The 16,887-nt window shown below is 36.7% G+C and overlaps 1 protein-coding gene across 4 annotated transcripts in view; it reads right to left on the minus strand.

Annotated features, from left to right (window-relative positions):
- Positions 1-16,887, minus strand: part of LOC143024761 (uncharacterized) — a 271,674-nt gene that overhangs the window by 50,023 nt on the left and 204,764 nt on the right. For all 4 annotated transcript variants that reach the window (XR_012966299.1, XM_076183888.1, XM_076183902.1 and 1 more), the window contains exons 13-15: positions 9,935-10,044; positions 5,051-5,267; positions 2,803-3,096 (exon numbers count right to left, since the gene is read on the minus strand). Coding sequence is in view for 3 of the 4 variants with exons in the window: in XM_076183888.1 (XP_076040003.1) it covers positions 2,803-3,096; positions 5,051-5,267; positions 9,935-10,044 (621 nt within the window). In the remaining variant the exon portion in view is untranslated. The remainder of the gene's footprint in view (positions 1-2,802; positions 3,097-5,050; positions 5,268-9,934; positions 10,045-16,887) is intronic.

The following is a 16,887-nucleotide window of genomic DNA, read 5'->3' on the forward strand; positions in this document are numbered from 1 at the left end:
TATATATTATTTTTTTTTTTTTTTTTTTTTTTTTTTTTTTTTTTTAACCTTCACTATTCCTTCTACCTATACTATTAGTTTCTCTTCTCTTCTCTGCTGGTCCATGATCTCTTATCCTCATTTGCTGTTCAACTATCCTTATCACTTGTTTTCATGGTATTGAAAAGACTTTTTTTCTTTCATTTGTCTAAGTTTCTTTTTCCTTTTCCAGTCTAGTAATTAATCACTGCCTTCTGTTCCAAGCTTGTTTCATTTTATGTTCAAGTTTTTGCTCTAGGTCAAATAGTCTTAACTCCTGGTAAGAATTCAAATCTATCATTTCAACTCAATTTCAATTCCACTTATTTCCATATAGGAGTTGCATCCACTTCAAAATGTATCTTTTTCTTCAATTTTGTTCTAAGCATCACATTTATCAGTTCCTTCAATGGATTCACCTATCCCCACTTGTTGTTAACCCTCAAAATTTATCATTTCTAGTGTAAATACAACAAAAAATGTATCACTGCAAGGTAAACAAACTAAAATTAATTTTCCTATTTTTTTTCCTATCATGAGTGACGAAAAAAAAAAAAAAAAAACTCCCACAGTTGCAACCAGCAATGTTATACCTCTAAAATGACCCTTAATAGTGTTGCTTCTCCCATGTCCACTCCATTGGCAATTAACCTCATGATGGGGCCTTTAAGGCATCTGTCTTTGGCTGCTGATTGTTGCTTGTGTTCTGTATTTACCTCATTGTAGTACACAGGAAAAGAGCAACACATGTTGGGTCCCATCTCCTACTCTTCAACTTACCATACCAATCTTCATATCCATGTACAATTCCAACATAATCTATATCCTTGATTTCCAATTATCATATTTAGCTCTGAATTAATTTATTAATCCAACTTGTACTCCTAAGCTATTTGGAAAACTGTATTTTTTTCACATCCTTTAGACATGTGGTCTTTCTTAATTTGTCTCATGACCATTTAAAGCCCTCCCATCTTTAATCAAGAGAACTTTTCTGTCAATGTCTATCACCTTTAAAGACCTACTGTAATCATATCACCTCTTTCTCTTCAATCTTTCAAAGTTGGCAGAACCAGTGCTTTTAGTCTTTCTTCATTGGTTTATCTGCCAGACTAGTTGCTGAGTATGTCAGAGGAATATCTTTTCATGCAATGATAAACAGAAGATTATAAATAATTCTGGATTACTACTTATCATTTGCTCTCTTTTTTTATTGCTTTTTTTTTCAACTTATTGCCTTTTATTATGGTTCCCAAGCATAAGGCAGACTCTTCTGCTGGCAGTGCCAAAAAGGAAAAAAATCAATTTGGAAAGTGCTTACTTAGACTGGTTCCAACCTATGCCAAAAATTGGTTTATGACATGGTGTAGAAATAGACCTTTGTCACAACTCGAGAGCCCGTTGCATATATGTAAATGCATGTACAGGTACACCTTTTCTGAGACATGCTTTGATGAAACTGACAGTAAATAATGAATTTTCAAGTTTCTTGCTTGTATTTTCTTTCTTACCAAGTTCATCAATTAGGTTGTTAAAAAGTAAAAGCATAGTCTGAGACTCTTGTGGGTAAAAATTCAGGTAATATATTGTAGCAAAGCATTAATGAGATGTAAAGAAAAGGTCACTTGGTGCATGAGGTCAGTCCTCAACTGGCACACAATGGACTATTGTCACTTGGTGCTCTATAGGTTGCCTTTGCTTTGCACTCTGTATGATGGTTGAATTCTTTTTGCACTAGGGAGAGTTTGCAAGTCCTGTCTGATTACTGAAGATATCCCTCCATTATATTTCCTCCCTGTAAGTGTTTGAGAAGTATGGTGGCAGTTATGAGGATGAATAGTGAGAAATGAGGTGGTGAGTTGAAGAGCTGGTGGAAAGATAGCTGACAGGTAGGGTTGATTAAAGAATACTGGGATGGTCTGAGCATATGGAAAGAATGAGCAAAGAGAGATTAGCAAAAAGAGTGGGAGGCAGAGGTGGATGGAGTGATCTTGAAGGGAAGACTGAGATTGGGATGCACACATGGATGGGGTCAAGGGGACTTTGAGAAAAAGGAGAATGTTTGTTCAGCATGGAAAGGAGAGGATAAGAGATAGGAACAAGTTAAGAGTGGTTGTGAATGGATGATAAACTGATGCAACCTGAAGAGATTTCTTCTTATCTGCTATGTACTCTTGAGTGGAGGGGGGGCAATCACATAATGTAGTGATGGAAGTAAACCAGCATTGCCTGTTGAGCTCTGCTGTAGAAATGTTGTGCCTTGCTGCATTATTTCTGACTGAGGAGAGGGCAGACAGGGATGATCCATCAATCAGGAGGAACTAAAATAAAAGGAACAACAAATGGGCATTGGTTGAAGCAAGGATAGGTGAAGGGAGGGTGCATAACATGGTTGTCCACTCCTTTTATATAATGAAAGTGCCTTTTGGTATTACCTTACCAAGGTGCTATGTCTTTAACGTTGGTGACCATGGAACTCCATCTTTTCCAATCTTGAGCCAATCTCTTGAATTTTCATTCCCCCTCCAATGTCCTGCAGTAAGCTACCCATATATGGCTGTTGCTGTCTACCATGAGCCCTCTTCCCTTCAATCATTCCTAGTAGGTTGACTTTTTCCAATTCTCCTACATGGATTATATGGCCAAGGAAAGAAAGTTGTCTACTTCTGAAGTTCTTATAAGTGATCTTTTTGTCCTGGCTCTTCTTAAAACTTCTTCATTTGTTACTGTATTTACCCCTTTCTAGTTTACTAATCACATTTTTCTGGTAGTTTCTAAACTTACCAAACGGTTGGCCATCTTGAAAACCATTTCAAGTAGCCATTGTACTGGAAGGAGCACCAGGGCAATAACAAAGCCATAATAGAGTGCCTCAATATGAAGATCAGGAGTCATCATTGTGTGACTGGTGTTGATACACTGGACAGCCCAGATAGACATTGTACCAAGACACAAGCAAACTATCAAACAGATGCTCAACCTCTGCAAGCGGAAGAATTTGGTTGTGCTTGATGTCTTTTGAAGGGAAGTCCACAGCATATGTTCACTAGCATACTGTGGAAGAAAGTGTTCAAAATCCTGAAATAAAAATAAAAAGAAATTAAATATACATATATATATATATATATATATATATACATATATATATATATGTACATACATACATACATATACCAAGGCTTTTATCCCCATACTAGGGAGGTAGCCAAAAAGGAAAAGGCATAAAATCATTCCCACCCATTCCATCCCTGAAAACACTCCACACCCCTCCACCCTCCCTCCCATCTTAGCACCTCCTAGATGACGGGTCATCCCTGCACCCTGTCCACTGCCCTGCCCTGTATATATATATACACTGATCTATGTATATACATATATATTTGTATAGTTCATAATAATATACATGGAAGAAATCCAGAAATAAGCTCAGTGGGTTGATTACAAATAACTGTAAATCATAAGGTATAACCCCCTTTTTATTTCTTCTTTTTTTCTTCACCATGCCTATGTGACAAACATGTAGTGTGCAGTTAGCAACAAGTAACACAGCCAGCTCCTCCCTCTTCTTCATGCCAAAATGTACCCACCAGCAAGGCTAAGAAAATTGTTTGAACTTGAAAAGATTATTTCACACCTTACGATATCCACAAAAGTTCCACATACAAACAAAAGGAAGAGAAAGTTATGTAGATTCCATAACATAGGATTTATATGCAACCTCAGGAGTACCCCAAATAGGAGAGGTCAAGTTAGGTAGGAAAATGTGCAGAGGCTTAGAAGTGGGAAACCTTGGTCAGAGGGGCTATTGGAGGTCAGTCGAGGGTGCGGAGGCATTGACCTCAGATTGAGATGTCACTAAGCTTGACATTGGATCCGACAGGTAAGTAACTCTTCATTTTTCTCCCCTTTTCACTTTTTCTTTCTCTATATATGTGTATATATATATATATATATATATATATATATATATATATATATATATATATATATATATATATATATATATATATATATATATATATTGAAATATTGGATAAGTGTGATTATATATGAATATACATCCATACATAGGTTATACCAAAGGCTTTTTCCTCCCTTATAAGGGGGCTAATAGACATAAGGCAAAAAAGGGATGGATGGGCTGATTGTGCTTTCCTAGATTTACAAAAGGCATTTGATAAAGTACCACATAAAAAGCTACAAAGAAAACTTGATATAAAAGGTGTACAAGGAAAGTTATTGAAATGGATGGAAGATTTCTTGAATGGGAGAAAAATGAGGATGTAATCATTAACAATAACAAAAATGTCACCAGACAAGCATATCAACAGAATAGTTGGAGAAACCTACACTTTACTAAAATCAATAAAGGTGACCTCTAACTACTTGGATGAGGTAATGGTAAAGAAAATACTAGTCACACTGATAAGACCAAGATTAGAGTATGCTGCAATACTTTGGACACCCAGCACAAAAAAGAACATAAAGAAATTAGAAAGAATCCAAAGAGCAACAACAAAGATGGCACCAACACTTTCAAAACTGACATACGAAAAAAGATTGTCCAAACTAGAACAACCAACCATGGAACAAAGAAGAGAAAGAGGAGATCTATTGGCCAATTACAAATCATGAAAGTCATGGAAGTCCTTGACAGAGAAGATTTATTAAGGTGGGATAAAAAAAAATAAGAGGACATGAAAAGAAACTCAAAAAGGATAGTTATAGAAGAGATCTGAGAAAAAACAAAAAAAATCCCACAGAGTAGTGGACATCTAGAACAAACAGGACAAAACAATAGTATGTGCAAAATCCATACAAGAATTTAAGAACAAACTAGATGCTTAAAGCTCCCTTCCTGTATAATACAACTAGAAAATAAAACTAGGTAAGGTAAATACACTAATAATCTAATGTGCACATGGGTGGTGAAATGCTTAACCATAAGCAAAAACTGTAATTAGTCATATAACATCTGTTGTACCAAAATCATTTTACCACTGTATGTCATTTTCAGTAACTGACTGCTTACCTGCAAAAATGTAGTAGGTGATTCAAGAGTAATTTCTCTCTCCACCTTCCCATCATCTGCATGTACAGCAAGCCAGTTGTAGCATGGTAAGGCAAATGAGGCTCCAGTCACCAAGTCTGTTACACTTACTTCACAAACATACCAACCAGCTGTCACACCACCACTATTATCATGCCATAACTGCACCTTAAATATATCACCAAGACTCTCAGATGTCCTGGAAAAAAAATCACTACATGTATTACTTTAGTCAAGAGTTTATCTATCTATATATAAAGGGCTTTTTCCCCCTTATAAGGGATGTAATCAAATCAAAATGCATACATCCACTCCCACCCATTCCACTCCCATTCACCACCCTTTCCTCCCTTTCATTTTAGCTCCTTGTGGAAGTCAAGAAAGTGCTTGTTTTAATCTGTTATTATTCTAGTTACCCACTTTATATGTGGGGATAGGGACTTCTGATGTATCATTATCATCATCAGTTGGGAGCATATGTCATTCCTTCATTTACATGCTGTATCCAGCCACCATGATCCCTCCAAGCACACTTTTTCCACTTGAAACAGCTCTCAACAGGTTCAATCAATTTTCTCCAACCATGAATTCTGTGAGTGTCCCCTTCATCTTCTCCAATGAGGGTTGTGTCTTGTGGAGACAATCCTGTGAGTGGGATCATTCAGTGTAAGAATTTTGTCAATTTTGATGTTTTCAATCCCCTTTAGAATCTTTGATCTCAGTTTCTACATCAAAATAAAAAAGAAAATGGTGTCACCAACCCACAATTAATGGTAAACTAATTTTTAGATGTATGGACCATGATTATAAGTCATAAAAGCTTGAAAAACTGTTACAGAGAAATTAATAATTTAGTTAGAGATTGTAAACTCATTTTCTGTCTACACCAAAACAAAAAAGAAGACAGTGTCACCAACCCACAATTAATGGTAAACTAATTTTTAAATATATGGACCATGATTATAAGTCATAAAATCTTGAATTTTTTTCTACAGAGAAATGAATAGTTTAGTTAGAGATTGTAAACTCGTTTTCTGTTCTACACCAGAACAAAATAGAAAACAGCCACCAACCCATAATTAATGGTAAACTAATTTTGTTTGTTCTTGTGTGTACATAGAATAAATAACTGTGTACTACAAATAAATACTAAGAATGTGTGTTTTTGTTGTTTCTGTAACCTACAAATGTAATAATAATGTGTTTGTACAAGTTCAGAATAACAAAATCCCCAAATAGACAAGACTTTCCCAGTGTCCAGGAACCTAACCACCCTATTACCATCATTTCCTATGGGAAAAATATATAACACAGTTTTGATTAACACAATATCTCCAGGAATGTAACCCTCATGTTAATTGAGAGTTGACTGTATTCCAAATGTGGACGAACTATCAATTTATATAGTTTGTTAATGAAAGATGGACTTTTGAAGTCAAAAGATCATGCAATCAGTCCTAGAATCTTATTTGCATTCTCAGAGGTTGAAATACACTGCATAGATGATTTGAGATCATTACTGATAATTACTCCAAGATCCTTCTCACTATCCACTTTTGTTAAGGGGGTCGTCCATTAGAAAATAAAACTTTTTATTGTTTGGAGTGAAAGTGGCTGAGATTTTTTCCTAGTAACTGTGCTGTCTCATAGAAGATACCATCGAGTTTTCAAGACATTCATTCAACACCATAACATCCTAAATAATGAAAGGGGACCAGTAGCCATGAACAAAAAACTATGACGCTCATTCCTGAAAAAACTTGATTTTTGCACATTTAACTTGATTCATATCCAAAACACCTTCACTGATTTTCAACTGCAAATCCTTTTCGGATTCAGCATAATTGGGAGAACATTTGGAGGCAGATTTATGTCCTTCTGTCAAGGACTAGTAGGATTTTTTATATATACATTTTTTTTTTTTTTTCCATCAACTTTGGATTTTTTTTTCTCATAACAGACTGATCAGAACATCATAATTCTGGCTCCGTTTCTTCATCTATCTTAGCCCATTATAAAGACAAAAAATAATCAATATCCAGTCAAAGGTCTATCCTCTGAATCAATTTCAAAATTTTCAAAAATTACCCCTCGAAAATGAAAAAAATCACAATAAAAAAGTATAAGCATAAATGTCTTGAAAACTCGGTGGTATCTTCTCTGAGACAAGACAGTTACTAGGAAAAAATCTCAGCCACTTTCACTCCAAACAAAAAAGTTCGATTTTCTAATGGACGATCCCCTTAACGATTTTCCAAATAACTTGTAATTGTACTTACTGTTATTTCTACCTATGTGCATAACCTTGCATTTACTTATGTTGAATTTTATTAGCCACTTTTCAGAACATTGCTTTAATTTATCTAAATCTTCTTGAATATCTAATTGATTTAAGTCATCACTTGCTGTTCCACACAATTTTGTATCATCAGCAAATTTTGAGACAATAGATCTTAGTCCGCCATTTATATATACTATGAATAGAAGTGGCCCAAGAACAGAACCCTGAGAAACTCCACTTGTAACATTTTTCCATCTAGAAGTTTTGCCATTTAAAACAACTCTGTTTTCAATCATTCAACCAATTTCTACTCCAACGTAAAAGGCTGCCACTTACTCCATGTTAAGTTAATTCAGTAAGTAGGCTTTCATGGGGGATGGTATCAAAAGCTTTTGCAAAGTCTAAATATATCAAATCTATATTGTGTCTTTTGTCATAACTCGAGATGAGTGTTGTAGAATTCGAGTAAATTAGTCACACAAGAATGTTTCCGTCTGAATCCATACTGGCTATCATTTATAAAACAGTTACTTTCTAAATGATGTTTGATAGCAACTCTGATGATAGTTTCCATAATTTTTCCTATGATTGAAGTCAAGCTTATAAGCCTGTAGTTATTTGGTTTCTTTTTTTTCACCTTTTTTGAATATTGGAGTGACATTAGCTAGCTTCCATTCTCTTGGGACATCTCCAGATATGATGGATTTTTTAAAAATAATTTCTTATGGAACAACAATCTAATTTTTCATTTCCTTTAAGATTCTTGGATGCCAACTGTCAGGCCCTGGCATTTTATTAATTTTGAGTTTCTCTATACACCTTTTAATTTTTTCTTTTGTTATATTTATTGTAGTAAGTTTACCCTAGATTTTTCACAGGTTTCAGTTTGGAGTTCACTTTGAGAACTTTTGTTTATGAATACTGAGCTACAATAGTTGTTTAAAATATTACACATTCCTTTGAATACTCAAGTTGACCATCAGCAGATAATAGTGGACCAATGTGATTCCTAATAACCTTTTTATCTCTATTGTAACTGTAGAATTCTTTGGGATTCTCTTTGGATTTATCAGTGATATTCATTTCGTATTGTTGTTTTCATTTTTTTTATTGCCATTTTTAGATCTCTCTGTATTATAACATAACTTTGATAGTCATGTGCACCTGAGCACTTGTATTTCTTATATGCCTGCCTCTTTTTAACAATACTTTTTTCAGTTTCTTTGTCGAGCCATTTTGGGTGAGCCTGATTTGGGGGGTGTCTGTCCTTAAATGGGATGTAAGTATGAATCATCTTAGTAAGCATATTTTGAAATATTTCCCACATCTGATCTACAGGTCTTTCGCTTAAAATTGCCTCCCAATCTGTAAGCTGAAGCTCCTGATGCAGTCTTATGAACTGAACTTTACTAAAATCAGGTATTTTAGATGCATATGTACCTATTCTAAAAAATTTTAGCAGTTTGAGTCTAACTAAGTTGTGGTCGCTATTTGCACTAGTTTCACCAACCTCCACATCGGCTATCATGCTTTCACGGCTAGTGATCAATAGATTGAGTAAGTTTCCAAGTCTTGTGGGTTCTTTTATGTGCTGAACTAAGTAATTATCACTGAGAAAATCTATCAAGCAGCTACCTATATGGCCATGTTTAAGGGTCATCCAATCAATGTCAGTAAAATTGAAATCACCCATTATCAATAAGTCCCGGCTGCAGAAACTAGACAGTTCTTGAAACAACAGTTTGTCATCTGCTAATGATAATGTTTTTGGCCTATATGTTACACCTACATTAATTTTTTGTCCATTTGTTTGGGTTAATTCTACCCACAAACTATCATATACATCCTGTTTTACTTTCTCAGCTTCTCCTGGTATTCTTGCTCCTTTTCCTTCTCATTTAAACAGTTTACTCTAAGCACCTCTCTACCTTCTACCATTTTCCTCTTTATCCACCTATCCTTCACTCTCAACTTCCCTTCCACTAAAAGATGATTGATATTTCCCCACTCTCTCCCCTAAGAACATGGACATCTAGAACTCTTCCTACTCTTCTTCTCTACCTTTATTAACTACCTTCTCCCATGTGTACTTATGCTTGAGATTTTTCCTAAACAGTGTTAGCTATCATCAATTCTCTAAACACATCACTATTAACTCCCCATTATGATTTTTACCTGGCACTCAACACTTCCCAACCACTCCATCTATTGGTTCATCCCCTACTCTAGCATTGAGATCCCCTGAAACTGCTAGATTGACATTCCTTCTAAAACTCTCTAAGGACTCATCCATCAAAAAAGCCTCCCTTTCCTCTACACTATTCTGACTACCAGGCCTATATGCACTTACAAAGACTTACATCCTACTTCTCAGTTTCACCTTCATCCCTGAAGAAACCTTCTAATTCAACCCATGCTTACATATCTCCTCACTTAATGGTAGAGCCACCCCTTCCCTCCCTCATCCTCTCCTCACTCCTGACATCCTCCCCACTACACTCCCAAAACCTTGTCAGATGTTTTCATCATTATAAGACAAATATATTAAAAATTATGTGGTCTTCAGGCTAGGCTTGCATACTCACGTAATGATGAAGGAGCAGATGGAACCACGAGTGAGAAGCTGTCCTGTCCGGGAAGACTGTAATTCTCTTGTGTCACTCATTCCCTCTGTGCCATGAAGAATTACATGTACCTAAAATATATCTTTCAATTATAAAATGGAAATAAAATTGTGCATATTAAGGGATATTGCATGTGCAGTACAAGTATACATATAAAGAAAAAGCCAATCAATTTATTGTCCAATTGGCCATCACCCACAAAGCAAGGTGGGTAGACACAGGGGACAGATATGAATTAATTAATCTAATACCAAGGGTCTCTTTTGCAAGAAACCCACAGCTCCAAGATAACCAATAATAGCCACCAGATTGGCCCACAAGTCACTAAAGGAGAGGATATTTTTCATTGTTTAGGGACATCATGGTAACTACAAAACAGTAGCTAAAAACATCCAAGCTTATAAACTAGAACAATAGATTAATGATAAAATAATGGAAATCTCACCCATCATCAGTAGCACTGCTCACTCCAAACAACCATGAATTAAAGAAGCATCCATGAATGAAATTAAATGGCCAGATCATTCCACTGGAAAAGGGCCCCAAATCTAGGCCTCAATTTTGATACTAACAATCTTGACCCACATGTCAAAAATTTGATGTGAAAATTAACAAGAAAATAAATATACTTCAATCAGTCACAAGCAAAAGTTTTGGACAGGTGAAGGAATCATTAATCACACTAAAAACACTTTTTAAAAATCACATTCACTTAAGCTTCCATAGTAAGGTTCCAAACAATCAAGAAAACATAGCTAACATCAGGCAAACACAATCTATATATACACATATACACAACAATTCATAGCTGTGTAAGCTTCTTCAAGGGACTGGAGGAGTGCCTATATAGTTCTGCTTTGCATAGGAAAAGTGGACAAATGTGAGTGTAGTAGTTTCAGAGGGATCAGTTTATTGAGTAGTAGGAAAGGCTTATATGAGGGTTTTAATTGAAAGGATTAGGAGAGGAACAGAGGGAGTAATTGGTGAGGAACAGCATGGATTTAGGAAAGGTAGGTTTTAAGTGGATCAGATTTTTGTGGTATGGCAGATATATAAGAAAGCTTCAGGAAAAGGTAAGGATTTTTTTTAGGCCTTTATGGATTCGGATAAGGCTTATAACAGGGTACAGAAAGGCACTGTGGGAGGTTTTGCAGATATATGGGATTAAGGGAAAGCGGTCAAGGGCAGTCAAGAGTTTCTATGAGAGTAAAAGACTGTGTTAGTATTAGAAGTGGAGAGAGTGGCTTGAAGTAAAAGTGGGACTGCAACAGGGATGTCATTAGACCTGTTCAAAAAACTTTTTCATATTTTCATACATTACTGTACATTTTCCCATGCTTTTTGACATGAAAAAGTAAACAAATCACATCCATTTTTATCTAGGATGTATGGAAGCACGGCCACATGGAAGCTGAATTTTTTTTCTATCTTACCAAAAGAGCCAATTTTGAGGCATTTCTAAGCATATTTTGTGGTATAGGTTTTTATCTATCCAAGATAGAGCTACAAATTAGGTACCAAATGAAAGAACAGACTCTACTCTACATATAGCAACCATTAGAACTGATTAATTTTCCCTGTTAATTTGAAAATCTATGAAATTGTTGAAAATCTGGACTTTTTTTTTGCTAACCTGGAGACATGGTTTTTGTATGGATGTTTGAATTTTAAGATAATTTAGACCAAAACTTGTACATAATTTCAGCATTTAATTTCATATTTCATATTTACAGAAACCTGTTCATGATGTTCGGCAATACTGAATAGCACAAAAGCAAGGCCAGTACAGAAACTCAATCAAAATCCAGAACTATACACAAGATACTTCACAATGGCATTAAACAAGGAGCTAAAAGGAGGCACAGTTGATGTCTCAGAACCTCTACCTGCAGTCCACAAGCACCAAGTCTGCCATCCATCAAATTTCTCAGTGAAACCTTCCTGGTCAGATACCCTTCAACTTGCATTGGTGGTTCCCAGCTTCCTACCAACAGGCAGGCATTCCAGTAATTCTTTTATCTCCAAAGTTTACCATAAAATATGGGGAAACCCATGGTTCAAGACCTCACATGATCTTCCAGATCTGAAGCCAAACTGAATGTCAAAATGTTCATCTTTTCAAGATATTTGGTCTATTGATCTTTCACAATCCTTTCACATAATTTCACTATTGTGCTGGTTAGTGAAATATACATACATATATACCAATGGCTATTTCCCCTTACAAGGGAGGTAGCCAAAAAACAAAGGCATAAAATCCACTCCCACCCATTCTATCCCCACATACTCCACTCCTATTCATACACCTCCCTCTTATCTTGGCTCCTCCTGGATGAAGGCTCATCCCTGCATGTCGCCCACTACCCTGGGTCAGATGCAGTGTCACAAGACGCAGCACATCCACAGCAAGGCCACTTCATTTAATCAACGACCCGCCCTGCTCTCCGCCCCCTCATGCAGAAAAAGACAAGAGAGGGAGAAATACCTTCAGGCTGCGTCAAAATATCATTCACACATCATCTACCCACTCCCATACATCACAGCATCATCCATACACAACCATTCTCCATTCACCTCTATTATCTGTCTTCTCCCATCCTTCCTCAACAGACATTCCCCTCTTTCCCAATGCCCCTTTAACCCCATCCATCCATCTCATCCTTGGTCACCCCCTCATGTTCACTCCTTCCACCTCTGCCTTCCACACCTCTTTTACTAATCTTTCTTCACTCATTCTTTCCATGTGTCCAAACCATCCCAATACTCTTTCATCAACCCTACCTCCCAGCTCCCTTTCCATCCCCGCTCTCCTCACCTCCTTGTTTCTCACTTTATCCAAGTAACCCCTACTGTACTTCTCAGGCACCTCATCTCAAACACATTCAAACTCCTCTCTTATGTTCCATGTTTCTGCCCCATACAGTGCTGTCAGCACAATCACTCCTTCATACAATCTCCTCCTAGCATCCATTCCCAAATATCTATTTCTCATTACACTTTTTAATCTGCCAAGGCATTTACTTGCTTTCCTCAATCTACATTCTACCTCCACCTCCATTCTTCCCTTTCCTGCCACATTCAAACCCACGTTTCTAGAATTATCCATTTCCTCCTGTCTCTCTCCATTAATACTCATTTCCAATTTGCTGCCACATTTTCTCCTTGTAAATCTCATCACCTTACTTTTACTCGCATTTATCTTCAACTTCCTTCTTTTCCACACCTTCCCAAACTCTGTCACTAACTTCCTTAATCCCTCCTCTGATCCTGCCACAAGGGTAGTGTTGTCAGCAAACAATAAATAACTTATCTCCCACTTTCCTCCATTTTCTTTAATCATCTCCAATCCCTGGCCCATTACCCTTGCACTTACCTCTCGCACCACCCCATCTATGTATAACTTGAACAGCCAAGGAGACATAACACACCCCTGACGAAGTCCCACCTTTACCTCAAACTACTCACTCTCTCCACATATTCTAACACAAGCTCTACTACTCTCATAAAAACTCTTAACAGCTTTCCTCCTATCCCAATACCTCTCACAGCATCTTCCTGTCTACCCTGTCATAAGCCTTTTCCAAATCCATAAAAGCCTTACCACAAAATTCTGATCCATGCTACCTGTCCTAAACCCACACTATTCCTCACCAATTACTCCCTCTGTTCCTTTCCTAATTGTCTCAATCAAAACCCTCCCAAAAACACCCAACAAATTAATCCCTTTGAAACTACTTGTCCCCTTTTCCCTTGTAAAGTGGAACTATACAGGCACTCTTCCAGTCCTCCAGCACTCTACCCTATTTTAAGCAAACATTAAGCAACCTCACCAGCCAGTCCACCATCACTGTACCTCCCTTTTTTAGACACTGCATAACACGCATCCAACCCAGGTGCCTTACATCTCATAATTTTAACAACTGCTTTCACCTCATATTTCCTTATTTCTCCATTTTCCTCACTCAACACTGTCATTTTCTTAGCACTTCCCACTGTAACTACCTTTTCCTCCATATCCTTCTTGACATTTAGCAACTCCCTAAAATACTCTGACCATCTTCCTTTTACTACTGTCTCTTCGATTATCATCTCTCCATCTGCACCTTTTATCTTTTCTTCTGTACTTGATTCACCCTCTCTTCCTCTCTTAATTTCTTTCCAAAACATCTTTTTATTATGTTAAAAAATTTCTGGCCAATAACTTAGTGGTGTTTCCTTGTTTCCACCTTAGTGAATTGGCACCACATTTGCCCTTTTCCAATCAAGTGGCACAATACCTTCTTCCAATGAACACGTAATAAAACTGTGGATCTTGTCTGCTAGTTGTTTCCTACATTCTTCAAGTAACCATTTTGAAGTCATATCAGGTCCTGAGCCATTTGTTACATCCAATGATTCCAGGAGACTGAGTACTTCCCTCACTTCAACATTTACATCTGCTAAACCTGGTTTTACTCGTATGTTCCCCTCACTTTTCTCAAAAAAGTTGAGCTATTTTGTGAAGACCAATTGGAAACCTTCATTCATTATTTCTGCCTGAGCTGAGACTTCTTCAAAGACCTCACCATTTACTATCAACTTGGTGATTTCTTCCCTGTGTCTCAATTTACAATTTATGAACCTGTACAACAATTTTGGTTCTTCTTTGTATCTTTTTACTACACCTCTTTCAAAACTGCTTTTTTCCTCCCTGCAAATTCTGGTATAATCATTCCTAACAAGTTGTAAGCTTCTTTTGTTTTATTGCCTCTTTTCTTTCTCCATTTTACTCAAGCCACATCCCTGGCCTTTTTTGCAATCTTGCACTTTTTGTTGAACCAATCCTGTTTTTGTTTCTTCCTTTCTCTAGTCTTTGGCACATTTGTTCACTCCTAGGTTGTAAATATCAAGAAAGATTTCTCATTTCCTCCTTATTCCTGTGGTACTCATGAATGCCTCCCAGTTTGTTTCTTCAAAGAATTTTCTCATCCCTAAGTGCTGGAAGAGAGGGGTGGGTGGATTGTGTGTATATCAACCTACAGAAGGCTTTTGATAAAGTCCCTCACAATTGTCTTATGTAGAAATTGGAGCACACTGGAGGACTGAGAGTCAAACTATTCAGATGGATGAAAGATTTTTTGAAGGGAAGATACACGAGGACAGTAGTAAAGGATAAAATGTCAAGATGGAGAGCAGTAGTGAGCAGAGTTCCACAAGGTCCTGTGCTTGCACCAATAATGTTTCTTGTCTATGTTTGCAACATGATAGATACAATAAGCTATGCCAACATATTTGCAGATGATGGAAAAATCAAGAATGGGAAATGAAGGTCAATACCAAATAATGCAAAATACTGAAAATGGACAAAAGTGGCAAAAGACCCTTAAATTATTCTATGGGAAATATACCAATTACAAAAGCAAAAGGGGGGAAAGATTTGGGAGTGTGGATAAAAGACATCCTGTCACCTGACAGACATATCAGCAGGATTGTGGGAGGGACATACAGACTACGACAGAAGATTCAAGTGGTTTTCACTATATGAAGAGATGATGAAAAAAATAATCGAAACCCTGATCCATCTAAGACTGTTATATGCATGAGTAGTATGGTCCCCACACAGAGTGAAGGATATAAGTAAGATCGAGAGAATGTAAAGGGCAGCAACCAAACTGGTCCCCAGCCTGACAGATAAACCGTATGAGGAAAGACTGAAAGCACTGGGTCTGCCAACTTTGAAAGACTGAAGAGAAAAAGGTGATATGATTACAGTATTAGGTCACTAAAGGGGATAGACTGCATTGACAGATTGTGATATCTTAGCTTTTCTGTGCATGCCATTCAGTTTCTTTGTATACATCCATAAATTAGTAAGGATAAACCAAACACATGCTTGCTACAACACCATCTATATTACACTGTGTTTACATCATAGCACTCAAAGAGTGCACAAAAACATCAACAAAACAAAAGCAAAAGACACATATCACCATGAACCTAAATATTGTTTTAATCTGAATACACTGACTCCTCCCCTCTTATTTTTTGGTTTACATATAACATAAAAACATTACATTGATTCAATTAATCTCTAAACTAGGTTTCACTGACCTATTGGACCTTCTCAATACTGGCTTGGTAGGAACATAAGGTTCATTAATAGGTTTGTCAATATTATGAGGAACCACTTCAGTGGCAACTGGCGGTTGTGAAATGGTATCACTGGTAACACAGTCATTTACAGTTTCACTGTTTCCAACATTACTGCAAATATTTGGCTTAAACAAATGAATTTTCAATTTGACAATTAAACAGAGAAGATGCAGGAACTGGTGATTTTTTATTTTTAATAGTATTATACCTAGCTTTCAATTGATCAGAATGTCTATGCCAAATTAAATTTCCACTTTCAGTGAACACTTTTACAACATAATTTCTGGCACCTGTAACCTCAATAATAATGCCTGGTAACCAAGTTCACCTCTAGAATAGTTTTTCCCAAAAACTTCTTGCCCAACTTCTAATCTGCTTTCTACACAATCAAGGGATTCTTCATCAATTGCCAAAAACAGTTGGTCTCACAGCCTGGCATCAAACATGGTACCAATGTTGCAATCCTTAACCTGTCTCTTCAGGTCTGCATGAAGCTCTTTCACAGTTTCTTTTTCAGCTTTATGCTGTTGTTGAAAAGAACACAAACTTCGGTGATATGATGGCTTTGTAATGAAGGTTTTTTCATTAATTCAATCAGCTCAAATGTCTTTGTAGTTGGCATGTCTGGTGCAGTCAAATTCGCTACAATTCCAAACATTTTTGTGCCTATGCAAACAAACAGTTGATCTTTCTTCTTGTCAGCATCATTTATATCCTGCATTGCTACATTTTAAATGGTCCAATCTTTATGGAAGATGCCATCTTTAAAACTAGTCTAGCTT

The sequence above is a fragment of the Oratosquilla oratoria genome, chromosome 1, assembly GCF_046742065.1.
Source record: "Oratosquilla oratoria isolate Oo_2021 chromosome 1, ASM4674206v1, whole genome shotgun sequence".
Taxonomy (NCBI): Eukaryota; Metazoa; Arthropoda; class Malacostraca; order Stomatopoda; family Squillidae; genus Oratosquilla; species Oratosquilla oratoria.